General features: G+C 41.6%; 1 protein-coding gene across 1 annotated transcript in view; it reads left to right on the top strand.

Annotated features, from left to right (window-relative positions):
* LOC109915181 (fer-1-like protein 4) overlaps positions 1–27,567 on the top strand; it is a 223,800-nt gene that overhangs the window by 150,471 nt on the left and 45,762 nt on the right. The window contains exons 32-37 of the mRNA XM_048608493.1: positions 9,346–9,480; positions 11,956–12,066; positions 17,295–17,422; positions 18,990–19,160; positions 26,784–26,938; positions 27,401–27,461. Coding sequence (XP_048464450.1) covers positions 9,346–9,480; positions 11,956–12,066; positions 17,295–17,422; positions 18,990–19,160; positions 26,784–26,938; positions 27,401–27,461 — 761 coding nt within the window. The remainder of the gene's footprint in view (positions 1–9,345; positions 9,481–11,955; positions 12,067–17,294; positions 17,423–18,989; positions 19,161–26,783; positions 26,939–27,400; positions 27,462–27,567) is intronic.

The following is a 27,567-nucleotide window of genomic DNA, read 5'->3' as shown; positions in this document are numbered from 1 at the left end:
CGTAACTATGCACTAGAACATCCTTATCCCTCCGCACTTTGGAATTCTGTGGTCTATCTCCATTCAGATAATAGTCTGCTTTTTTATTCTTCCGACTAAAGTGAACAATTTCACATTTTCCCACATATCACCTCCATTTGTTTTTACACACTCACTCAATCTATCTATATCTGTGTGCATCCTTATTATGTCCTCTTCACTTTCCTATCTATCTTTGTGTCATCTGTAAACTTAGCAACAGAAGCCTTTGCTCCCCTCATTTACATCATTGATTAAAACAAGGGAACAATGAGGTTATATAGCTCATTGAGCCTACCTAAACATTCTACATTATTCAGAGATAGTAAGAACTGCAGATGCTGGAGTCAGAGATAACACAGTGTGGAGCTGGAGGAACACAGCAGGCCAGGCAGCATCAGAGGAGCAGGAAAGCTGACGTTTCAGGTCGGGACCCTTCTTCAGAAATGGGGGAAGGGTGAAGACAGCTCAGAAATAAATAGAGAGAGGAGGAGTGGGGCTGAGGAAAGTAGGTGAGATGGTGATAAGTGAGTGCAGGTAGGCAGTGATGGGGATTGTCAGTGAGGTAGGAGGATCACATAGGTGGGAGAGAAGACTGACCGGTCAAGGAGGCGGGGATGAGAGGGAGGGTTGGTCATGGGATGAGGCCGGAGTTGGGGAGATTTTCAAACCAGTAAAGTCCACATTGAGACCACTGGGTTGTAGCTCCCAAAGTGGAACATGAGGTGCTGCTCCTCCGGTTTCCTGGTGGCATCGTTGTGACACTGGAGGAGGCCCAGGATGGACATGTCGTCCAGGGAGTGGGAAGGGGAGTTGAAGTGGTTTGTGACTGGAAGGTGTTGCCCAATCCCCACCACTCCCTGCACTCACTTACCACCAGCCCACCTGCCTTCCCCAGCCCCACCCCTCCTCTCTATTTATTTCCCAGTTCCCTTCCCCCTCCCCCATTTCTGAAGAAGGGTCCCAACCTGAAACGTCAGCTTTCCTGCTCCATTCTACATTATTGCTGATCATTTCCTCAGTGCCTTTTGCCTGCACCATCTCCATATCCCTTTCTATAATTAGTCTCCAGAAACCTATTGATTTCTCTTTTGAGCAAAATTGTATAAATTGTAAAAGCTATTGGAGCTATGAGTTAACAAGTCCCAGATTCTGGTGGACAAAATAAGCAAAGAATTGTGGATGCTGGAAAAACTCAGCAGGTCTGCCAGCACCTGTGGGACTCCACTCATCACACTCTATCGATTAGAAAAGGACCAATTTATGCATGCACTCTCTTTTCAGCCAGCCAAATTTTGCTCCATGCTAATATGGAGTCATAGAGTATTACAGCATGGTAACAGGCCCTTCGGCCCAAACTGGTCCATGCTGACCATGGTGCTCACTCAGCTAGTTGCAATTGCCCTCATTTGGTCCTTATCCCTCTAAACCCTTCCCATCCATGTACCTATCCAAATGTTTTTTAAATGTTGCTATTGTACCTGACGCAACCACTTTCTCTGGCAGCCCATTCATATACACACCACCCTCTGCGTGAAGAAGTTGTCCCTCAGGTCCTTTTTAAATCTATCCCCTCTCATCTTAAACCTATGTTCTCTCGTTTTCAATTCCCAATCCCAGGGAAAAAGACTACATGCATTCATAGGGGAGGCGATGGCTAGTGGTATTATCACTGGACTGTTAATCCAAGACCCAGATAATGTTTTGGGGACCTGGATTCGAATCCCACCATGGCACCTGGTGGAATGTGAATTTGATAAATATCAGGAATTAAGAGTCTAATGATGACCATGAATGCATTGTCGGTTGTTGGAAATACCCATCTGGTTCACTCATTTCGTTTAGGGAAGGAAACTGCCATCCTTACCTGGTCTGGTCTACGTGTGACTCCAGACCCACAGCAATGTGGTTGACTCATTACTGCCCTGTAGGCAATTAAATGCTGGCCTAGCCAGTGATACCCTCATCCCATGAATGAATAAAGAAAAAAAAATCATCCTATCTATGCCCCTCATAATTTTATACACCTCAATAAGGTCACCCCTCATTCTGCTACATTCCAAGGAATAAAGTCCTATCCTGGCCAACCTCTCCCTATAACTCAGGCCTACTTGTCCTGGCTATATCCTCGTAAATCTTCTTTGCACACTTTCCAGTTTTAACTATGTCCTTCCTATAACATGGTGACCAAAACTGTACACAATACTCCATGTGTGGCCTCACCAATTACTTATACAACTGTAACATAACGAACCAACTCCTAAACTCAATGCCTTGACTGATGAAAGCCAGTATGCTAAATGCCTTCTTCATCACCCTGTCCACCTGTGACACCGCTTTCAATGAACAATGTACTTGTACTCCTAGGTCCCTCTGTTCCACAACACTGCTCAGGACCTTCCCGTTTACTGTATAAGTCCTACCTTGGTTTGACTTTCCAAAGTGCAACACCTCATAGTTATCTGTATTGCTCAAGATCCCTCTGTAATTTTTGATAACCTTCTTTGCTATCAACGATACCTCCTAATTTTGCATCATCCGCAAATTTGCCAATCATGCCTTGTACATTCATATCCAGATCACTTATGTAAATAACAAATAACAAAGGTCCCAGCACTGACCCCTGTATTACACCACTAGTCACAGGCCTCCAGTCCTCTCATACTGTAATTTCTTCCTCCTGATTAACCTTTTAGTCGTTGTCTGCCATTCTTTATATAATATGTGAGGAGGCAATGGCCTAGTGGTATTATTGCTGGACTGTTAATCCAGAGACCCAGATAATGTTCTGGGGACCTACATGTGACTCCAGACCCACAGCAATGTGGTTGACTGATAACTGCCCTCTAGGCAATTAGGGATGGGCAATAAATGCTGCCTGGCCAGCGACGCCCTCATCCCATTAATGAATAAAGGAAAAAAAAATCAAATCATCTGACCCACCGTTTATTCTTGCACGAGGATATGCTTTTTCTGTAAGTTTGATGCTGTAGTTAGCTATGGATGTTAACTATAAAGAGTGGGTCCTTTCCTTTTAAATTATGTTTATACTACACTTATTCTGAATATTCTGAATTGTACCCTTACATGTTAATCACTGCTTTTCTATTTATCTATCTTTTAGCATAGTTTCCCAGTTCGCAGTCGGGTTTCCAGTTCAGCTTTCATGCCCACACAGTTGTCCTTACTTAAATTTAAAACACCAAGTCCTCAACCCAATCTTCTCCCATTCAAACTATTTATAATTTTCAATCATAAATAGAGTTGCAGAAGGGCAATCATATTTAACTAATCTATTAGGGCTTTTTGACAGACAACCTTCTAGGTGGATAGAGAGTATTTTAAAAATGAATTGCAGCTCACGATGCTTGGAAGACTTAAGTTTTTAGGGATTTTTGGAAAAGGGCATCTGTTTTATGTTTTGTGGATGTGCCTAGTGTGGATTCTTTAAAGGAGGTCATTGAAAGTTCACTGTGTACATTAGACGGCTCTTTAACAAAATTTCCTGGAAATTACATGACTGTTTTGCTGTAGACCCAACTGGGATGGTGTTTTCAACAGAGACTGGCTTGAAGGTGTTCTTGTTTTATCTGGTTCAGTTGGAGGAAAGCCTGCTAAGATTAAACTGGGCTGGAATAAAGCTTGTGATGTAAAAGGTGCTTGGCTGATCACCCCCATTTCTGAAAAATCTGCATTATTTCGTGGTGAAACTTATTTATTTTCTTGGAAGTGTAGTTGAAATAACACCTTAAGATTATATTTCTGAGCATGTTGCATCTGTAAGATGCAGAACAACAGTGTGTGATTAGTGACTTGACCAAACATCACAGGGACATTCTACACTTTAACCTTTTAAGAATTGTCCATTGGCAAGGTGTTTTGTTTTCATAGAACATAGAACATAGAACAGTACAGCACAGTACAGGCCCTTCGGCCCACGATGTTGTGCCAAACTTTTACCCTAAACCTAAGATCTATCTAACCTCCACCCCTGCCTTATACCATCATCAGTATGCCTATGTAATAGCCACTTAAATGCCCCTAATGAGGCCGACTCCACTAACCTCTTCGACAATGCATTCCACACCCCTACCACACTCTGAGTAAAGAACCTACCTCTGATGTCTCCCCTATATCTACCTCCACTCACTTTAAAACTATGCCCCCTCGTAATAGCTACCTCCACCCTAGGGAAAAAAGCTAATAAATCTAATCTCTGCAAAGAAATCTGTTTTGTTTTCTTGTTTCCCAAATTCTGTGCATGTGTGTTTTGTGGATAGTTTTAGGAATACTTCAATATTATTGTCTATAATAACCAATAGTAACCTTTATTGAATAAGTTTTGTTTTGATAATAAGTCCATAATTATGTTTAGTAAGAAGTCTAGTTGATCTATTTATAGCTATAGATAGGGTATTTAATTGGCTATTATGCTAACTGTTAAAAGTAACAGCACACTCCTTCAGTCTTGGTCAAAACATCAAAGTGGAGGTTTGCAGCAGGTCAAGGACATGTTTCATTGGAAGGGTGGTGCTAATAATTGGAAAATGCTGAAAGGAAATATATCAATTTTCTTGTGCATTATTATAATATCAGAATGGTTTCAGCTGTTGCTAAGACTTTTCTGCAAGTGGAAGATTTATCCCTGAATGATTTACAAACACATTTTTTTACTTCTTAGTTAAAAATAGCTAAGCAGATGAGGTGGCTTCAAGAAAACTGTACATTGCTTATGCATGCAGGCTGACAGGAAGAGCGCACAAAATTTATATCCTGCTTTCTGAAGAGACTTCCATAGGTAATGAAGTGGTAGAAAGGCAATTCTCAGTGTGAATGAGTTGGTGCCTGAGGCTTACAGGCAGAAATTTCAAAATATCTGGAAGCAGCTTGGGTAGACTTACACAGATTTTGAGAAGCTTACTTTCATACATTTGCAGCAGGGTTGGGCTGATCCAGCTAATATAGCTGATGATTACGAACTGATCCAAAAATCTAAACTTTTTCTCCATCACCCTTACAAACCTGAGAAAGATAGAATGTGGAAGAGTCAAAGAAAAACAAGTAGATATCGATAAGATGGGACAGCTAGGAAGACTCAAGATCTCCCCTTAAGGTCTGAAAGGCAAATGCTGAAGGTGGAAATAATGGCCAAAGGCCTAAGTGTTTCCATTGTGAAAAGTGGACATCCTCATTCAGATTGCAGGGAATTCTTTTGATGGGAAATGTAACTCTTTAATCCTTGAATGAGGCATTAAACCTATAGTCACATTTAGAGAAACAGGAGCCACGGAAACCTTTGTTGGGGAAAGGCCTGCCAAATCTGCCAGAGAACACATTGGATGCCAAAGTTTTAGTAAATGGGTAACAAATCAGCAGGGAATATGTACCTGTACCGTTATATCAGGTGCACCTAAGGTGCGGAATGATGTCTGGAACAGTAACTGCAGGATTTGTCTGTAATTTACCCTACTCATAGGGAATGATTTTATAGAATTGAAGGTTGTAGCCTCCTCAGTAGTCACAGAAAGCTAAAGTTAAGTCAAGGAGATAGAGCAGTTATGGAAAAAAGTTCCAGGAATTTTCCCTCATGGACTAACCTGACTAATAGCTAAACAATGTCCATTCTGGGAGATTGCATTGGCAGCACAGTTATTTGATTATCTGAAATTTTCTTCAGTATAATCCAAAGGAAGATTCAATATCTTCTCTGATTGAGGCTTAGCAAGCTGAACCAGAGTTAAGTAAAGTAGCCCAATCAACTCAAACAGAAGCTGTATCCGATGGAGTGCTGGAATGCTACTTTATGAGAAATGGAATTCTAATGAGAAATACAGACCTCTTCACAAACCTGCAGACAGAATGTGGATGGCGGTTCACCCCAAGTGATTCTGGTTCTGATGGATTTGCCATGGTAGAATTTGAACCCATGTCCCCAGAACATTAGCCTATGCTTCTGAATTATAAGTCCAATGACATTACTGTTACATCACCATCTCCCTTTGCATGAAATGCAAAATATTAACATGCAGGTGCAGCAAGGAACTAGGAAGGCATGTAAAATTTTGATCTTTATTGCTAGGGTTTAGGAGTTTAAAAATAAGGAAATCTTGTTACGATTGTGTGTGACGTTGATGAGGCCGTACCTGGAATACTGTGTCTGGTTTTGCTCCCCTTATTTAAGAAAGGATATACTGGAATTAAAGGCTGTTCAAAAGAGAGTGACTACGTTGTTCCCTGGGACTTTGAGATGACTTATCAACAACAACTAAACAGGTTAGGGATAGTAAGAACTGCCAATGCAGTAGTCAGAGATAACACAGTGTAGAGCTGGAGGAACACAGCAGGTCAGGCAGCATCAGAGGAGCAGGAAAGCTGATGTTTTGAGTTGGGACCCTTCTTCAGAAAAAATGGTCAAAAAAAGGTGCCTGACCTGAAATGTCAGTTTTCCTGTTCCTCTGATGCTGCCTGACCTGCTGTGTTCCTTCAGCTCCACACTGTGTTAAACAGGTTAGGCCTTTTGTCATTAGAATTCAGAAGAGTGAGGAGTGATCTTATTGAAACATTGAAAATTTTGAGGGTGCTTAACAGGATTGATGTTGAGAAGATGTTTTCATTAGGGAGAGATGGGGAGTCTTGAAGTACACACATTCACGACACTGCAAGCCTCACTGACAATCCTAAGTTGGTTGTCAGCACTCTCCAGAAATGAATTATAAATGTTGGTTTTCCCTGAAATTGGCATTCTTGCAAATCACACTGATGAGTACAAGGTGAAAAGTTCCAACAAAATATGTCTTTTTGGCAATATTCAAGTCCTGTACTAAACCACTAATTGGCCTACCTCTGTTCCTATGACCAGATAATGTGTCTTTGTGATATTGATTGAGGAATAAATATTGACCAGGATGAGAGGCGTAACTCCCATAATTCTTCTTCAAAATCGTGACCTTTGAAACCTTTATATCCAATAGAGCAGGTAGGTAGGACCAACTTCAATATCACATCAACAGTGCGGCACTCCCTCAGTACTGACCCTCCAACAATGCGGTGCTCCCTCTGTATTGAACTTCTGACAGTGCCCCACTCACTCAGTATTGATCCTCTGACAGTGCGACGGTCCCTCAGGACTGACCCTCTGACAGTGTGCACTCTCTGAGTACTGACCCTCTGACAATGCTGCACTCCTCAGTACTAACCCTTTGGTGATGTGGCATTCCCTCAGCATTGATCTCCAACAGTGCGGCTGCCCCTAATCACTGACCTATTAACGGTGCAGTGCTCCCTCAGTACTGATCTTCCAACAGTGCGGCATCTACTCAGCGCTGACTCTCTGACAGTGCTGTGCTTCCTCAACAAACAGAGTGGTGGTCCCTCAATATTGACCCTCTGACAGTGCAGAATTCCCTCAGTACTGACCCTCTGATAGTGTGGCATTCCTCAGTAATGACTGTCCACTAGTGCAGCAATCCCTCAGTACTGCCCTGGTGTGTTAGCCTTCATTTTTGTACTCAAACCTTCAAGTGGTACTTGAACAACTTTTAAACCCACTGTGTTTAGTAAAATTTGCTGATGATACAAAAGTAGGGAAATAAGTTGCAAGGAGAATACAAAGGATCTACAAAGGGATATAGAAAGATTAAGTTTGGCAGTTGGAATATAGTGTAGGAATATGTGAGATTGTCCTCTTTGGCAAGATGGATAGAGAAGCAGAATAATTCAATGGAGAGAGTCTGCAGAATAATGAGTACAGTGGTCTCTGGATGTACTCGTACATGAAACACAAGTTAGCATGCAGGTACAGCAAATGGTTCAGAATTCAGTCAGATATTGGCCTGTATTGCAAGATGAACAGTATATAAAAGAAAGAAAGTCTTTCAGCAGCAGTACGGGATGTAGCTGAGATCACATCTAGGGTATGGTGTGCAATTTTAGTCTCACTACGTACGAGAGGATATACTGTTCTCTTAAATTTGAAACAGTTCAGAGAGGGTTAATTAGGCTGATTCCTGGGATGAAGAGGTTGTTGGAAAGGTTTAACACATCAGATGGTGCACATGGAGTCGAGAAAATGAGAGGTGATCTTTTGAAATAAGATTTTGAGGAGTCTGGACAGGGTGGATACTGAGAAGATCTTTCCACTTGTGAGGAGTCTAGAACCAGGCGACACTGTTTCAGACACTCGGAGATAGCAAAAACTGCAGATGCTGGAGTCAGAGTCAACACAGTGTGGAGCTGGAGGAACACAGCCAGTCAGACAGCATCAGCGGAGTAGGAAATTCAACGTTTCAGGTTTATACCCTTCATCAGGACTCAACCTAAATTCTGAAGCCATATCCTGCCTCATGTGCATCGTCTTATCCTGATGAGCCTACATTGGTTCCTGATGCTGTTTATAAATCTCTCTTTGTGCAGTTCTCTTGAACCCAGGACTTTCTGAACACTTCATTCTTCAGCCAGTCTGTAACCCTCCCCCTTAGCCACTTCAATTGGAAAACCTTTCATTCACCTTAATTATTTATTAGACCTCCATTCATTCATTAACTGCTTCATCTTTAAAATCCTTCTTTAGATTCCTCTGTTTTACTCCCCTATTCTCTCCCTTGTGTGTTTATTTACCTACACTAATCTAAATTGTCGAAACTCCGCAGCTGTGCACTTAGAGGAGAAAATGTGTTAGAGTAGTTTTCTGAGGAGTGGAGATCATGTTGCTTTCTGGGGGCTGATATTAATGGGGTGCAGGATGAGTATAGGAAGAAAAATGAGGAAGCACTCAGAAGGCAGATGTTCTCCTAAAATCTCCCAAAATAATGTGCTAAATGAGAAATGCCTGTCATTTCCAAGATGTGCAGAAATCCTATGTATCAGAAAACAATTCACGTTGGGTGGGAGAGTAAAAAATTAAATTCTATTTGAATCTTTTGTAGGGTGAATGAGATGACTCTCTCTAAACAGCAATAGACAATGTTGAGGACAATGAATTGTGAATCGGTGAATCCATAACGAGAGATTCTGCCAAAAGATCGTCAGCTTGATGTCTCAGTTATCTCTGATGTTATCTCTGACAGTCTCTCTCTTCAGATGCTGCCAGACGAAATGATTATTTCCAACATGCACTAATTTTATTTTACATAATGTAACTTGAATTTGGTAGCATTAGCACCAGACAATCTAGGCTGAAAGTTTACAGAAGATGCAGATCATGACTATAAGCTTATGGTAGTTATTTAACTCAGTTTTATTGAAGCCAAAAACTCTTTACCTATCCAGACTTTCCTTCATTACAGCGAATGTATGGAGCGGTAAACAATTCCTTCTGTATTGTTGCAGATTTTCAACTCAGAACTAGAGATAGAATTCTCTAACTTTGAAGATTGGCTCTATATCTTCCCACTGTACCGAGGTAAAGCCAATGGAAATGAATTTGGAGATAAAGTTGATGATCGAACTATGGGCAAATACAAGGTCAGCTTTGTTAATTGTTTAGTAATTTAGCAACTTGCTGAGGCCCTGGCTACTAACTGGAGAATCACTTGTGATTATTGAGTTCGTATGTTCATGTTTGTCATGTCTATCTCTAGTAAAATCAATGACAAAGTGCATAAAGTTTAAACTCCAATCGTATTCTTCAACGTCAAATAGGCTCTTATGTAACAATTTGCTTAAGCCAAAAGGAGTAGGAGCAGGCATAAGGCATTTGTTCCTTCAAGCCTGATCTTTTTGTGGCTGATTCCTGACCCCAGCTTCACTCTCCTTTCCAACTCTCGAATCCCTAGATTCTGTAGTCCAACAATGCATTAATCTCGGCCTTGAATACACTCAGTTATTGAGCATCAACTGCTTTCTGAAGTAGAGTATTTCAAAGATTCGCAAGCCTCTGTGAAAAAAAAAAATTCCCCTCATCTCAGCCTGAAGTTACTGTCCTTTTATTTTGAGATAATAGGTTGTATTTTCCTGGGATTAAGCCAACTCCAAAGGCCTCTCAAAATGGCAGGCAAAATCTATTCCAGGATTCTATTTCTGTCCCCATTCCTGGCGATGGCAGTTTTCATCTGTGTGGGATAAGGGTGCAGGCTGTGAACCTATGGCCTACACTTCCAACTGGCTGGTTCTGTCTCAGGGGTTTAATCTCATTCCCCCGACAGCATGCAAATTTTCATAGCCCAGGAAAAACGTGGTTCAGGACCCCTTTGAAGAGCCGTGAACCTTAGTCTGGACTCAGAAATTTTTTCAAAGATACATTAAAAGATATTACTCACGTACCCATCACATGCCCACATGCTTCTTCCATGGTCTGTCCTTCACCCTCCATGCCCTCACCCAGTGTGCCCAACACATAGTAAAATGGCAAGTCTAGAAATGTACTTAAAAATAAACACCCAATCAAAAATTATCTTTAAAAGTAACTGCTCCTTTTTTCAACCTTAAAATTGTACATAAGAAAGAACCAGTGCAACAACAAAAGCTAGTCTTGTGCATTTGATAATCACGAAGGTGTCATCTACATGTTGGACCCAGAGTTTGGGTTGTATAGTGGGCAGCGCTGTCTGTTCTAACCTTTGCATTACTGCTTCTGCTATCAGTCCTAATATTGGGGATCCCATTGGTGTTCCGTTGATTTGTTTCAATATACAGTCATTGAAGAAGTGCGTTGTCAAACGCACAAGACTAGAAGAAACCCACTGACACATAAACCACGTCCTCACCAGAATAAAATTCACAAAAGAAGAAGAGAACAATAACCAACTGCCCTTCCTGGATGTAATGGTGTAACGTAAGAACAACAGGGAACGCCAGACTAGTGTACACAGAAAGACCACACATATGGACCAGATACTTAATTACACCAACAACCTCCCAACACCCATAAACGGAGCTGCATCAGGAATTATTTAAATGAGCCACAACACACTGCAACAACCCGGAATTGCACAAAGCAGAACAGGAGCACTTATAGGGAGTTTTTAAAAGGAATGGATACCCAAAAAGCACAATCTGCTGTTACCTCCATGACAAACCACAACAAGAAGATACAACAAGGCCAGACACACCAGTCACCCTGCCATACATCAGGGACATATCAGAGATGACCACAATACTACAAAGATTCTTAGGTATCAGGGTAGGCCACAAACCAACAACCACCCTGCGACAGCTACTGACGAATGTAAAGGATCCCTTTCCACAACCAATAATACCAATGTAATATACTAAATACCATGCAAGGACTGTGAGAAACATTACACAGGCCAAACTGGAAGAAAACTGACAATAAGGATACACAAACACCAACTAGCCACCAAGAGACACGACCAATTCTCACTGGTCTCAATACAAATGGACAATAAAGGACACAAATTTGACTGGGACAACACATCCATAATAGCACAAGCCAAACAGAGACATTCCAGGGAATTTGTGGAGGCCTGGCATTCTGATCGGAACTCCGTCAACAAACACATTGAACTGGACCCGATATACAAACCACTGAGAAACAGAACTGGGAGTAATACCAACCACCCCAGCAAACCGAGGCAGATAAATAACAAGCAGGACAGAACACCAACGCTTCACTGGAGGCGCACTGATGATGTTACCTAGCAAGTGACGAAACATCTGAAACCAAACACACCGACTCAGCGAGGAAGCCTACAACCTCATCCACAACCTGAGCTATAAATCTTCTCAATAACTTTAACGTACCTATTCCTTAACTGTCCCCTGAAATGGTCAAGACAGCCATTTCAAGGGCAGTTAGGGATGGGCATTAATGTTGTGCTGGCCACAAGCCATGAAAAAGTAAAGAAAAAAAAAGTGCTGGGGTTTCTTGGCTTGGGGCTTTGATATTTGAGTTTTGGTTTATCAGACTGGCAGGGATGGGTGGAAGCTCAAGTTGGGGTATATTTGGATTTATCTAATTTTGTTTTTGTTTTTATTTAGGGCTCCTTCCGAATCTACCCAAATGATGAAGCGGAAGCTGATTTTAAGATATTACAGGGTATCCCAAAGAACAGACCAATCAAAGTTCTTGTCAGGGTTTATGTGGTGAAAGTGAGTACAACTTCTCACTGGATTTTACAAATTTGCATGGCCACAATATAATGTGTTAGACTAATGAATGAAATGGAGCCTCTTTAATCTAACTCTGAATATATTTATTTTTCCAAAGAAGCTTTAAGAAAGAAAGGGTGGAGTTTAAAGGCTTCCGTTTAGTGTGTTTAGTAACAGGGGTAATTTGATTGAGTGGGAGAGTGGTAGGTGGGAACCCTGACTAACATTATATCCTTGACAGTTTATACTCATGTCTGTGACTCACCTGTGCAACTGGTATTATCTCAGTGCCAGTGGGGGGCTTACCACAAGGAAACCCAAGATGTAAACCTCATTAGAGCTGCTTGTTTTTGGGAGAAGGGCCTTCTCATTCAATGGTACTCAGAGCCTGATTTAGCCACACCTTCCAACTCCTACTGCTACTTTCCCCATTACCCCTAGCCTAAGATCTGTCCTGCCATCCTCATCTGTGGCCTTGGGATCTGGCAATTATATGAAGCCTCAGGCTAATGTCATACTAGTAGCAGGCATCGCCTCCTGGGTGGAGCTACTGATACTGCTGTCTGAAATCTGCCATCCTTAACTGGTCTGGCCTACATGTGACTCCAGACCCACAGCAATGTGGTTTACTCTTAACTGTCAGTTAGGGATGGGCAATAAAAAGTGCTGGCCGGGTCAGTGCTGCACACATCCTGTGAATGAATAATGAAAAATAACATGACTAAGTGGTCAGCAGTTCTTGGCAGGGAACTTCTATTCCTGGGGAAGCCCACCACAGTCCAGTGATATGCTTTTCCTGAAAGTGAAGATACAAGACTCTTGCCAGTGGGTAAAACTACCACCATTTCCATTAAATATCATCCACGGTGCAGAAAGTCGGAATCTCATTGAAAATCTACAATATGTAGAAATAATCCTTAGAGCTTGGCCTGGAATTTTTGCTAGCCAGATAGCCATTATTCCAGTGTTGGACTCTGTGGAATTCCCTATCATAGCATAGTCTAAGAAATTCCCAGGAAATTGAATTTCCCATTAGACAAACCGTCCACACTTGAAACCGTCTGAAAATATCCATTTTTAATTAGAGATTGCAAGAACTGCCAATGCCGGAGTCTTCAGAAGAAGGGCCCCAACACGAAATGTCAACTTTCCTGCTCCTCTGATGCTGCCTGGCCTGCTGTGTTCCTCCAGCTCCACACTGTGTTATCTCCATTTTAGTTAGAGTTTTTGGAGGGTTCTGATGAGCTTAATGGCTGAGGCGTAAATCTAGAAGCAGGGAAGCCTTTTGACAACTTTTTAAAACATTGGTTAGGCCACAGGTGAAATAATGTTTGTATTTCTGGTCACCATACTATCAGAAGGATGTGATTGTACTGGAAAGGGTACAGAGGAGATTCACCAGGATGTTGCCTGGGATGAAAAGTCTCAGTTATAGGATAGGCTGGGTTTGTTTTCCCTGGAGCAGAGGAGGCTGAGGGGGGATCTGAATGAGGGATACAAAATTCTGAGACTAGAGGACATATGTTTATGGCGAGGAGTAAATGGTTTAAAGTGGTTGAAGTATGGAACGTCCTGCCTGAGAAGGTGGTGGATTCAGATACTCTCATACCATTTAAGGACCATCTGGATGAGCACTTAAAATGTTAGGGCACAGTAGGTTATTGACCAAGTGGGGGTAAATGGGATGAGTGTGGTTTGGTGTTTGTTGGTTAGCATTGTAGGCCGAATAGCCTGTTTCTTTGCTGTATGACTCTATGACAAGTTTGACTATTAAATACATAGCCTAACTCTTGAGTAAGTATTAAACTGTCCCCATATTTACCTCTGTCAGACCATACCTTGACACCCCAAGGGCGCCATCCCCTCCAGACCCAACGCCTATTCACCCCTCATGGGATGGCACCTTCTCCAACCTACCCTCACTCCAGACTCACCATCCTCTTGTCTCACTCTGGACTCAATCTCCCTTTGGCCTGCCCATCCTTAGGACATGATGCATTCTCCCCAGACCATACAGCTTCCACCCACTCTGAGCTCCTGTCACGTACCTGCCCTTTTCCACCTTACATCCTACTACCTACCCAGCTACCACCATACTTTCAGGACTCCTTAACCATCTCCTACTCATCTTGGGTGTCACTTAGCTCAGTTGGCTGGATGGCTGGTTTGCAATGCAGAATAATGCCAACAATGTGGGTCCAACTCCCACACTGACTAAAGTTACCATGATGAACTCTCCTTCTCAACTTTACCCCTTACCTGAGGCATGGTTACCCTCAGGTTAAACCACCACCAGTCATCTCTCTCTATTAAGAGAACAGGCCTATGGTCTCATAAGTCTATGGTGACTTTACCTTTTTACATATTCATCTGGCATCCTACCCTGCCAGCACCCTAACCTCACACTTACCTTATGGGTATTTTAGTCGACCTGCTCAGAGATGTTATAACACACCTCTGGCGCAGGTAGGACTTGAACTGAGTGCTCATGGCTCAGAGGTATGGACACTATCACTTTGCCACAAGAGCCCTCACACCTTATATGTTTATCATTCGATAGCAGCTGTCAAAGCTGTAAATATCAGAGTACAGCAGCTGATTTCTGTGAAAAGCAGACTTTATTTGACTTCCTGTCACAGTCCTGTGCTGTGACAGATCTGAGAGGATGGAAATTGTTGAATCCAAATTGTTGAAGCATTATTTCCATTTTGTCCATTCTCTGATAGCACATATCTGTGAGAGGAAGGCAAACCAAGTACCCTTCTCACAGCAATCAAAAAAGACCAATTGTTTGGAAAGAAATCATAAAATCATAGAATTTTACAGTAAAAGAAGAGCCCATTGCCAATTGTGCTTCTGAAAGAGCTACCCAGTTAGTCCCATTTTCCAGCCCTAACTCCAGAGCACCTCTAAGGTTATCACTTTCAAATATGTATCCTGCTCTCTTTTGAAACCTCCTATGGAATCCACCTCCACCACTCTCCCAGGCAGCGCATTCCAAATCCGAACAAGTCTCCGAGTAAACAAGTTTCTCCTCATCTCACTCCTCACTCTCTTGCTGACAATCTTAAATTTGTGATCCTTCATGACTGATATGTCAACTAGTGGAAATAGAGTATCCTTCTTTACCCTGTCAATATTGTTCATAATTTTGAACACCTCAATAAAATCACCTCTTAATCTTCTCTGCTCCAAGGAGAATATACCCAATCACTCTAATCTTTCCTTGTATCTAAAATCCCTCATCCCTGGTATCATTCTAGTAAATCTCCTCTGCATTTTCTTTAGGACTTTAACAGTCTTCTTTAAATAAGGTGCCCAGAACTGAACACAATACTCCAAATGTGATCTGACCAATGATTTGGAGAGGTGTAGCATCACTTCCTTACTTTTATACTTTATGCCTCTATTTATAAACCCAATGATCCTTTTAAATCTTCTGAACAAATGTTTAAACTTGCCTGGCCACATTCAGAGAATCACACACGTGTACCCTGAGATCAATCTGCTCCTGTACTCCTGTCAAAGTTGTACCATTGAGCCTGTAATGTCTCTCCATGTTTCTTCTACCAAAATGCTTTATCTCATATTTCTCTGCATTGAAATTCATCCGCCAGGTGTATGCCCAGTTGGCCAATTCCTCAATGTCCCTCTGAAGTCACTCAGCCTCACCCTCACAATTCACTATTCTCCCTAGCTTAGTATCAGCTGCAAATTTAGAGATTTTGCTCTCAACAGCCATCTTCAAATTGCTACATAAATCAGAAAGAGCAAGGGTCCCATCACTGATCCATGGGGACCACCACTTTCAACTCGTCTTCAATCTGAGAAATGCCCATCTATGAACAAAAACAAAGTTGCTGGAAAGGCTCAGCAGTTCTGGCAGCATCTGTGAAGGAGAAAACAAAGTTAACGTTTCGGGTCCGATGACCCTTCCTCAGAACAGCCATGTGAGCAGCTTACCCTTCTGAACGTCTGAAGATGGTCACTTGACCCGAAATGTTAACTCTGATTTCTCTCGACTGACGCTGCCAGACCTGCTGAGTTTTTCCAAAAATTTCTGTTTTTGTTTTTGTCTTCTGAACAGCTTTCTCCTTTCCCAAAAGTGATCCCAAAGTCCCAAAAGTCTAAACCCATCCCTTCCATACTATCCTCAAGTCACGCACTTACCTCCCTGATCTGCCTTTGCCTTAATGGTGAAGCTCGTGGCATAGGTAGTATTTCTGAGATTACTGCCCTGGGGAATCCTGCATTTCAACATATTCCCTAACACCTGAAACTGACCCTGCAAGATCTCTAAGCTGTTCCACTTTGTGTCATTGATTCCCACATGAACAGCTACCACCAGTTAACTACCAAACCCTAACCCTAACCCTAACCCTAACCCTAACCTTCCCTTTCCAGAGTTTTATCCAGCCATTCCATTACGTACTGAAGTATTGCACCCAGGACAAAACAGACCATCTGGGACTCATGATCTTGGCTGCAAACTAGACTGTCTTTCCCTCGAACTGTTCCGTTACCGTTTACTACCAAATGTGGTGTTCTCCCCTTTTGTAAAAAACAAGGATGGACTGTAAATCTGTGAGATTGCCACTCCTCAGAAAATCCAACCCATTATTTTCTGGGATCCTTCTGACTAGCCACAGAACAGCAAGAATCTGGAATCTTTAATTTGTTGCTCTAGGTCATTTGCTCCCTCAGTGGCAATCTCAGTTCCTGGCAGGACCTAATGCTGGAGCTAGGGTCTGATGAACTTGGAGAACGGTTAACTTCTCTCGCCTAGTCTAGATCAACAGCTTGAGGGTTCTGAATCAAGAAGAAGATTCTTGTTGGAAGGAGGGAACCAAGAATGATTGCCTAAGCATCCCATGAAGTCTTGAGCCTTTCCAATATTCTGTGTGAACTGGACTGTCATCCTGGTAAAAAGTCTAATCACCAGCATTTCAATATCTGGGTGCTCAGTGACCCTTGAAAGAGGCAGTAGGCTTAAGTGTGATTCTGTCCTTGTCATTGCATCTTCAAGCTGTAATCTCAAAGGGATTTCCCAGGAATCCTGGAGTTATGTTTAGGATGTTGATATGGCTATCTCAGCCTCATGTCTATTTTCTAAAATCTCAGGTAGGGTCATACTCTACTCCTGGGCACAGAATTTAAAAAACAAAATCCTATGAATATTTTTGTTAAACTTCTGTGATTTTCCAAATTAACAACTCTTTTCTTCCAAGGCAACTAATCTTGCTCCCACTGATTTAAATGGAAAATCCGATCCCTACATAGTTGTTAAAGTTGGTGAACAAGTCCAGGACAGTAAGGAGCGGTACATCACCAAACAACTAAACCCTGTCTTTGGAGAGTGAGTATTTAATGCAAATCTGTCATTATCAAAGCTAATACAGTAAACTTCTGGAAACTGGATCAAAAAGAAGTTGTTTTGTTCATAAGTTATGCAGTTTCTCTGCCCAGAATTTCTTACCATACTAATAACTCGCTTAAGGAAAGGGCCTGAAAATGGCTTCTGCAAAAGACTACATGAAAATAGAAAAATGCACAAAGTACAGATACATGAAAACAGACTGATTAGGAACAAAACATTTGGGAAAATAAATCACTTGAAAGGATTAATTGCTGATATTGGTTGACAATGCTACTCTATTCAGAATAACCTGACGTTTCCCTCAGGCAGCCCCATCAGCCCGTTAATGTGCTTGATGTACAAGTGTGTCACTTGCTGTTCAAAAGGAAATGAGCTGTTCTGTAGCTTGTCAAAGTTTTTGTTATGTGAGTTTAGTAATTGAGTATTTTGATCTCTGTAGAAGCAGCTCCATAGATAAACTTATCTATGTTTATGACCAAGAAGGTAAAGATCACTGCGGTCTGCTCAAAAGAAATGACATGATTAAGTTGTCAGTTTGACATTTTTATGAATCTCAAATTGTAAACACTCCATTAAGTACCACCGAATGAAAATAGATTGCATTTTAAAGACAGTAATGGAGATAATTTTAGTGAGCCCTAAGATATTAGTAGAAGTTATTTTCCCAATCAACCTGGTCAGAAATCAGACGGCACCAGGTTATAGTCCAACAGGTTAATTTGAACACACTAGCCCCCGACCTGAAACGTCAGCGTTCCTGCTTCTCTGATGCTGCCTGACCTGCTGTGTTCCTCCAGCTCCACACTGTGGCTCCAGCTTTTGGAGTCTACTCCTTCTTCAGGTGTATTTCTAAAATAGGAATTTATAAAATGCCAAATTGACTGTGTATCTATAAATTGCATGATTTTTGAACAAAGTAGAATATATCTGCAAATACAGATTCACCCCATAGATTCACGTGAGTGTGAGTGTGTGTGTGGTGGGGGGAGAAGATGAGAAAGAGAGACAGCGTGTGTATGTGGGAGAGACAGTGTGTTTGGGAGAGAGGGAGAGAGAGAGTGTGTGTGTGTGTAGTGGTGTAACCTGTAGTGCGACATAAACCCATGATCCCGGTTGAGGCCGTCCTCATGGGAACTGAACCTGGCTATCAGCCTCTGCTCGGAGACTCTGTTGTTGTGTTTCCTGAAGTCCGCTTTGGAGGATGTTTACCCGAAGATCCAAGGCCGAATGTCCTTGACCCCTGAAGTGTTCCCCGGCTGGGAGGGAACATCCTGGTCTGGTGATTGCTCAGAGATGTAATTACACACCTCTGGAGCCAGTGGGACTTGAGCTCAGACCTCCGGTCCAGGAGTGGGGACAATATCAGTATGCCAGAAGAGCCCTACAGTATTAATGGTATTCTGGTTTCAACTGAACACACCTGCCTGTTCAATACAAGTAATTGCAAATACTTTAACATTGCAAATACTTTAATTCCTTAGTTATAAAGTGTATGGAAATCTTCAATTCCTTTATTAATAAACATTTTGTTGTTTAATTTTCTCAGAGTGTTTGAAATGACTGTTGAATTTCCGATGGAGACAGAGCTCACTGTTTCGATATTTGATCATGATATGGTTGGAACAGATGATTTGATTGGTGAAACTAAGCTTGATCTAGAGAATCGATACTACAGTAAACATCGAGCTCAGTGTGGATTGCCAACGCAATATGAGGCGTAAGTACCCTTCGAGGTCAGTCTTCACAATTCAATGAGATCATGTCTGATCTGATAATCCTTAGCTCCACTTTCCTGCCTCATCCTCGTAACCCTTGATTCTCTTCCTGATTAAAAATCTGTCCAAGTCAGCTTTAAAAATACTTAATGACCCAGCCTCCGTACCCCACTGTCAGAAAGAATTCCACTGAAGAAATTTCTCCTCATCTCTGTCTTAAATGGGCAACCCCTTGTACTGAGATTATGCCCTCTGGCCCCACACTGTTCCTCAAGGGAACATAATCTCTCCACATCTATCCTGTCAAGCCCCATAAGAACCTTATATGTTTCGTAAGGTCTCCCCTCATTTTTCTAAACTCCAATGAGTACAAGCTCAAACTTCACAACCTTTCCTTGTAAGAAAGTCCCCCCTCTCACACACACACAGACACGCGCACAGACAGACACTTACACAAACACACACATACAGACCCTCTGTCGTACACCCACTTAGATGACTGACCTGATACAACTACAACCATTTTCCTATGTTTGTAAGTTATCCAGGGGACTGAAAGAGTCTGCAAATAGATACAGATAGGATAAAGATACAGAAAAATATTTGGCAGATGGAATAAAATGAGAAAATGTAAACTTGTCCACTTTGACAGTTGAGTTAAAAAAAGTATATTATTCAATAGAGAGCGAGAGAGAGATTGCAGAATTCTGAGGTACAAACAAATCCGGGTTCATGAATCACAAAGTAACTATGCAGGTACAACAAGTGATTAGGAAGGCAAATGAAGTATTGTTATTTATTGCAAAGGACCAATTGATTTATTGCTGTCACATGTACCAAAATACAGTGAAATGTGTGATTTTACGTGCTATACAGGTAGATGGCACCATACAAAGTACATCAGGGTAGCAGAACAAAGTGCAGAATCTAGTGTTACAGCTGCAGAGCAGCTGCAGAGAGAGAGGTCAGAATCGAAAATGAAATGTATAAGTTGGAAGTTTTGCTACAGTTGTACAGAGTGTTGGTGAGAACACATCTGAAGTATTTTGTACAGTTTTAGTCTCCTTATTTGAAAAATACAATAATATATTTGCCTTAAAAATAGTTCAGAGAAGGTTCACTCAACCAGTTCTGCATGAGGGGCATTATCTTGTGAGGACTGATTGAGCAGGTTGGGCTGACATCTGTTGAAATTTAGAGGAATGATAGGTGATCTTATTGAAACATATAAAGATCCTGAGGGGACTTGATGGAGTGAATGCTGAAAGTTTCAGCCTTCTCATTTCCGTTTCTATCGTTCTAATTTCAATTCACTTTCCGAGTCTTTCCCTGCTACCTCTACCTTCTTCATTTTTGCTTCAGTATTCACCAGTTAGAGGGACCTTGACATTTGTGACGACAGCATGAAACAGGCAGATATGCTCGAACAGGTCGATTTTGAAAAACATGAGGATAGATAAGTCCCCTGGGCCAGACGGGATATACCCAAGGTTTCTACGGGAAGCAAGGGAAGAGATTGCTGCCCCTTTGGCAACGATCTTTGTATCCTCACTGTCCACTGGGGTAGTACCAGATGACTGGAGGGTGGCAGATGTCATTCCCTTGTTCAAGAAAGGGAATAGGGATAATCCTGGGAATTACAGACCAGTCAGTCTTACTTCTGTGGTGGGCAAATTATTGGAGAGGATTCTGATAGATAGTATTTATGATTATTTGGAAAAGCTCAGTTTGATTAGAAATAGTCAGCATGGCTTTGTGAAGGGCAGGTCATGCCTCACAAGCCTTATTGAATTCTTTGAGAATGTGACAAAACACATCAATGAAGGTAGAGCAGTGGATGTGGTGTATATGGATTTTAGCAAGGCATTCGATAAGGTTCCACATGGTAGGCTCATTCAGAAAGTAAGGAGGCATGGAATTCAGGGAAATTTGGCTGTCTGGATACAAAACGGGCTGTCCAATAGAAGACAGAAGGTGGTAGTAGATGGAAAGCATTCAGCCTGGAGCTCGGTGACCAGTTGTGTTCTGCAGGGATCTGTTCTGGGACCTCTGCTGTTTGTGATCTTTATAAATGACTTGGATGAGGAAATGGAAGGGTGGGTTAGTAAGTTTGCCGATGACATGAAGATTGGTGGAGTTGTGGACAGTGTGGAGGGCTGTTGTAGGTTGCAACGGGTCATTGACAGGACGCAGAGCTGGGCAAAGAAGTGGCAGAATGAATTCAACCCAGAAAAGCGTGAAGTGATTCATTTTGGAAGGTCGAATTTGAATGCAGAATACAGGGTTAATGGCAGGATTCTCAGCAGTGTGGAGGAACAGAGGGATCTTGGGGTCCACGTCCATAGATCCCTCAAAGTTGCTATCCAAGTTGATAGGGTTGTAAAAAAGGCGTATGGTGTGTTGGCTTTCATTGGCAGGAGAATTGAGTTTAAGAGCCGCGAGGTTATGCTGCAGCTCTATAAAACCCCGGTTAGACCTGGAATATTGTGTTCAGTTCTGGTCACCTCATTATAGGAAGGATGTGGAAGCTTTAGAGAGGGTGCAGAGGAGATTTACCAGGATGCTGCCTGGACTGGAGGGCAGGTCTTATGAGGAAAGGTTGAGGGAGCTAGGGCTTTTTTCATTGGAACAAAGAAGGATGAGAGGTGACTTGAAAGAGGGGTACAAGATGATGAGAGGCATAGATAGAGTGGATAGTCAGAGACTTTTTCCCAGGGCAGAAATGACTATTACGAGAAGGCATAGTTTTAAGATGATTGGAGGAAGGTATAGGGGAGATGTCAGAGGTAGGTTCTTCACACAGAGAGTGGTGGGCGTGTGGAATGCGCTGCTGGTAGTGGTAGTGGAGTCAGATACTTTAGAGACTTTTAAGCGACTCTTGGATAGGCACATAGAGGATAGTAAAATGTAGGGTATGCACGGTAGTTTGATCTTAGTAGGATAATAGTTTGGCACAACATCGTGGGCCGAAGGGCCTGTACTGTGCTGTACTGTTCTATGTTCTATGTTCTCATTTATCACGCTCAAGCTGCTTTAACTAAAACAGTATGAACTGATTCCAATGTCTCAATACTCGGAGTACCTGGTCTCTCTTGTAACCCTATAAAACCAAATACTGTACTTGCCTTTCAATTATTTCTCCTTTTTAGCCTGGAGACTATTCCACTTCTAATTTACTCACCAGTTCAGAACTTAGCTTTTGGATCGCTGGCACATTAATTTTGGTAGCTCTTCCGCTGCAGAAAGGCTTTTGAAGCTCCTCGTGCCATCTTATTTATACTCTTTCAAGTACAAAATCTGGTGTTTATCTTTTATCCTTAATCACTTACTCTAACTCCAAACCCAATCTTACATAGTTTATGTTCCAAAATTCCAGCCGAAGTGCCCTCAAACTTTGTCATTACCCGCTAGGGATGGTGCACTGGAAATCAAAACACACTATTCCCAGCATTGTCACAAGTACAAACTTTTAATTAAATCACTGAATTGCCCAATTCTACCAAACTCTGAAATTCAAGTTAAAAGAATATGCACATCAATTTTTTATTGCAAAGAAAATATAGTTTTATTTATAACAACTCTTAATTTTAAGAAGAACGATAAGAGGTGCCAGATTTCTAATAAATGTAATTTAACATGCATTAATACACACATAAACATGGACACATACAAAGACACATGCAGACACAAGAAACAAACAAAGACAAGTATTATCAGTGAAGTGGAAGCTATAATAATCATAGGAACACAGTACTGTATCGTCAGTCCAAAATCACAAAATGAGATGGAATGGTTCCACAGGTCCTTTTGCTTTCTTTGATAATGCCTCAATGTTATTGGTGATGATCATACTTTAGAGTCATAGAATCATATAGCATAGAAACAGACCCTTCAGTCCACCAAACCTATGCTGACCAATGAACACCAAACCCCTTTACCTGCATTTGGTCCATAGCCCAATATGCCCGGGCATTTTAAATGCTCATTCAGATGTTTCTTAAATGTTGTGAGAGTATCTGCCCCCACCGCCCTCTCAGACAGCATGTTCCATATTTGTACCACCCGCTGAGTGAAAAAAAGTCTCAGATCTCCTCTAAATCACTTACTCCTCACCATAAAATTGTGCCATCTGGTCTTAGACACATCGTCCATGGGGGAGAGTTCTCACAATCTATCTGTCTGTGCCAATCGTAATTTTGTATACCTCAATCAGATCCCCACCCCCGGCCTCCTCTGGTCCAAGGAAAATAAACCTCACCTATACATTCTCTTCTCATAACTGAGACTTTCAATTCCAAGCCTGGTGAATTTCCTCCGCACTCTCCAGTGCAATCACATCCTTCTGATAGTGTGACAACTAGACTGCACACATTATTTAATCTGTTACATAACCAGAGCTTTATAAAATTGTAATAAGACTTCCTTGCACCTATATTGTATACCCTGGCTAATGAAGGCAAGCATCCAAATACCTTCTTCACCACCCTGTCTAACTGCGCGGACACTTTCATGGATCTATCTTCTTGTACCTCAGTACTCCCTAGGGACCTACCATTCATTGTGTATGTCCTTCCCTTATTAGACCTCCCACTTACTGCGATTAAATTCAATCTGCCGTTGCTCTGTCCAATTTACCAGCTGATCAGTTTTAGACCGTAGTTTGAGACCATCCTCCTCGCTATCAACAATCTCACCAATTTTCATGTCATCTGCAAACTTACTAATTAAACTTTCCATATTCACATCCAAGTCGTTAATGTACATAAGAAACAGCAAGGGTCCTAGCACTGATCCTGTGTTACTCTGCTGGTCACAAGCTTCCAATTACAAAAACAACTCTCCACAATCATCCTTTGTCTCTTATTTGTAAGCTAATTTTGGATCCAATTTGCTAATTTGCCTTGGATCCCATGGGCTCTTACCTTTTGGACCAGCTTTTATGTGGGACCTTGTCAAAGGCCTTACTGAAGTCCACATGAACCACATCAACTGCACTACCCTCATCAATAGGCTAGAAGGACAAGGTTAGCAGATACAAAGGAACACTGCCATCTACAAGTTCTCCTCCAAGCCACTCATCATCCTGACTTTGAAATATACTGCTGTTCCTTCACTGTTCCTGGCTCAAAATCCTGGAGTTGCCTCTCTAACGGTATTGTGGGTCTTCCTATGGCACATGGACTGCAGCGGTTCAGGAAGGCAGCTCACCCCCACCATCTAGGGACGGGCAATAAATGCTGGTCAGCCAGCTACGCTCATGTCCCACAAGTGAATAAAAAAGAAAGCTGATTCCTAAGCAGACAAATGATTTCACTGATTGCTTGGCTCGATCCAGGCATATTTCTTTTCCTGTAGACTTCACCTTTATTTTCCTTTCTGAAACTTTGAATGTTGGTTCCCCTGCTCTTTCGATATAGAATTGGAGAGGGCAGTTTTTAAGGACAAGGGGAAAGGGTGAGAGATGTTGATGCTGCAAGCTTGTGGGGCTTCTTTTTTCTTCTGTCTTCATTCCTCCTTACAGGACCTGTGTTAAACTGCAGCTGGTCCTATCAGACGATTGTTATTGTGCTGTGCTGTCCTGAACGCACAACAACTGGTGTCAACTGAAAAATCAAAGACTGCTTGTGGGCAGAAATACCCTAAACATACCCTGGTTATGCCAATTGATCTGGGCACAACATCCCCAAAAGTGACATTGTTTCATAAGCAATAGTTAGTCTCACTTGCTTTTACAAAGCTACAAATAAGTCCTTGTACGTTTTCTCTTTTTGAAAGCACTATCTGTTATATCTCACTTTCAAACCATAGCCCACAAAATAAAAACGTTTTGGCCTTTTTGATTGGATTAAACCATAAGCCTTATTTTTGAACAAGGTTTTGAGGCTCTGTAGCTTATCAAAATTAGAGGGAGTTCAATTCTCCTGGTTTTGTTGTCTCTGGAAACATTAGATTTGTAAGGTATTATTGAGTCTTTTCAATAATTGTTACATTAGTTCACAAATTATAAATTAATCAAGGCATAACAATTATTTGTTTCCTTTCTGGATTTTCATATGAAATCATTATATAGACACAAAGAAAAAAATCAGAAACAAAAACAGAAATTGCTCGAAAAGCTCAGCAAGTCTGGCAGCATCTGTGAAGAGAAATCAGAGTTAATGTTTACGGTCTAGTGACCTTTCCTCAGAACCCTTTCACTGGGCCCAAGATGTTAACTCTGATTTCTCTTCTCACACGCTGCCAGACCTGTTGATCTTTTCCAGCAATTTCTGTTTTTGTTTCTGATTTACAGCATAGAACATAGAACATAGAACAGTACAGCACAGTGCAGGCCCTTTGGCCCATGATGTTGTGCTGAACTTTTACCCTAATCCTAAGGTCTATCTAACCTCCACCCCTACCTTATACTATCATCCATATGCCTATCTAATAGCCGCTTAAATGCCCCTAATGAGGCCGACTCCACTACCCTCTCCGGCAATGCATTCCATGCCCCGACCACTCTCTGAGTAAAGAACCTACCTCTGAAGTCTCCCCTATATCTACCTCCACTCACTTTAAAACTATGCCTCCTCGTAATAGCTACCTCCACCCTAGGAAAAAGTCTCTGGCTGTCTACCCTATCTATACCTCTAATCATTTTGTACACCTCTATCAAGTCACCTCTCATCCTTCGTCGTTCTAAAGAGAAAAGCCCTAGCTCTCTCAACCTTTCCTCGTAAGACCTTCCCTCCATTCCAGGCAACATCCTGGTAAATCTCCTCAGCACCTTTTCCAATGCTTCCACATCTTTCCTGTAATAAGGCGACCAAAACTGGACACAATACTGCAGATGTGGCCAAACCAGGCTTTTGTATAGCTGGAGCATAACTTCACGGCTCTCGAACTCAATCCCTCTATTAATGCATCTGCAGTTCTTTTGGTTTTTATTAAGAAAAGAATCAGAATATGAAATGGCTGCAGTAAATCATGTTAAATTACAGCAAAATATTGTGAATGCTGGAAATCTGAAATAAAGACAGAGAACTCTGAGGAAGAGTCATAATGGATCAGAAACGTTAATTCTGTTTCTCCATAGATGTTGTCAGAACTGCTGAGTTTCTCCAGCATTCTCTGTGTTTGTTGCAAGAAATGGCTTTCTTTATCTTGCAAATCATGAAAATGATTTTTATTCAAACTAAACTTGACTACCCATGTTGACCTATAGTGATCCCACTTTAGACACTTATGGTTGTTATGCAATTAATAGGGATCCTCAACCTGTTAAGTTAAATTGGCTTCAGGAGGCGATGCTGTATTGGTAATGTCACTGGAGTAGTAGTTTAGACTCCCAAGTTAATGTTCTGGAGATATAGTTTCAAATCCTGCCACGGCACATGGTGAAGTTCTTTTTCAATAAAAAATTAGCTGAATGGCGACCAAGAAACTAGAGTCCTTACCTGGTCTGTCCTACATGTGACTGCGGACTTACAACTATATGGTTGATTCTTAACTATCACGGGCAGTTAGAGATGGGCATAAATGCTGGCCTAGTCAAAGATGCCCACATGTCAGAAATGATTTTTTTAAACGGTGATGTAAGCACCTATCTGGTTTGATTGTATTTTGTCCTGCTTGATTTGTAGACAAGGTTACAATGCATGGCGTGACTGCCTGAAGCCTTCCCAGATCTTAACAAAACTGTGTAAAGATTTACAACTATCAGGAGCAGAATACAGGACTGGGGAAGTGAAAGTCAACAATAAAGTATTCAAGATTCCCAGTGACGCACAACCAATGGGTAAGTATTGCCGTTTTGACTTCTTAAAACATTTCCATGAATTTTAAGCTGATTCCCATATGAATCCATTCAGTGAAATTGAGATAGATGGTAGGGAACGAATGGAAAGCAGGAGATATTCTACAAGCCTGATAGCAGTGGTCTAATATGAGCATCTAAATACAACAATTTGGGAAACATGTAGTACAATCTTTTTTCAAATACACTGGGAAAACACAAATATTTTCAGAACACTGTTAGAACCAACAAGTGCAGAGGAGATTTAGGAACACAGGAAGAGAAATAGACCATCCAGTTCATCAAGACCATCCAGCTATTCAATTAAATCAAATTGAAATTCTTCCTCCTGGCACTTTCCTGCAGAATCTCCATATCCCATAGTGTTTATAGGTAGAGAATTACAAAGATTCTCAATATTAAATAACCTGCCTTTTATCCTGAGACTTTGTCCCCTGTTTTTAGAATTACTAGCTGGGAAAAATGTTATATGCTGCAATGAGATCATTTCTCATTCTTTGATACTGTAAGGATTGCAGATCTAGTTTCCTCAATCTGTCCTCATAAAACAATCCAACTATTTCAGAGACAACAAGGTGCAGGGCTGGATGAACACAGCAGGCCAAGCAGCA

The sequence above is a fragment of the Rhincodon typus genome, chromosome 19, assembly GCF_021869965.1.
Source record: "Rhincodon typus isolate 14 chromosome 19, sRhiTyp1.1, whole genome shotgun sequence".
Lineage (NCBI taxonomy): Eukaryota > Metazoa > Chordata > Chondrichthyes > Orectolobiformes > Rhincodontidae > Rhincodon > Rhincodon typus.
The sequence above is the reverse complement of the archived record's forward strand: the minus strand, read 5'-3'. Positions and strand labels throughout refer to the sequence as shown.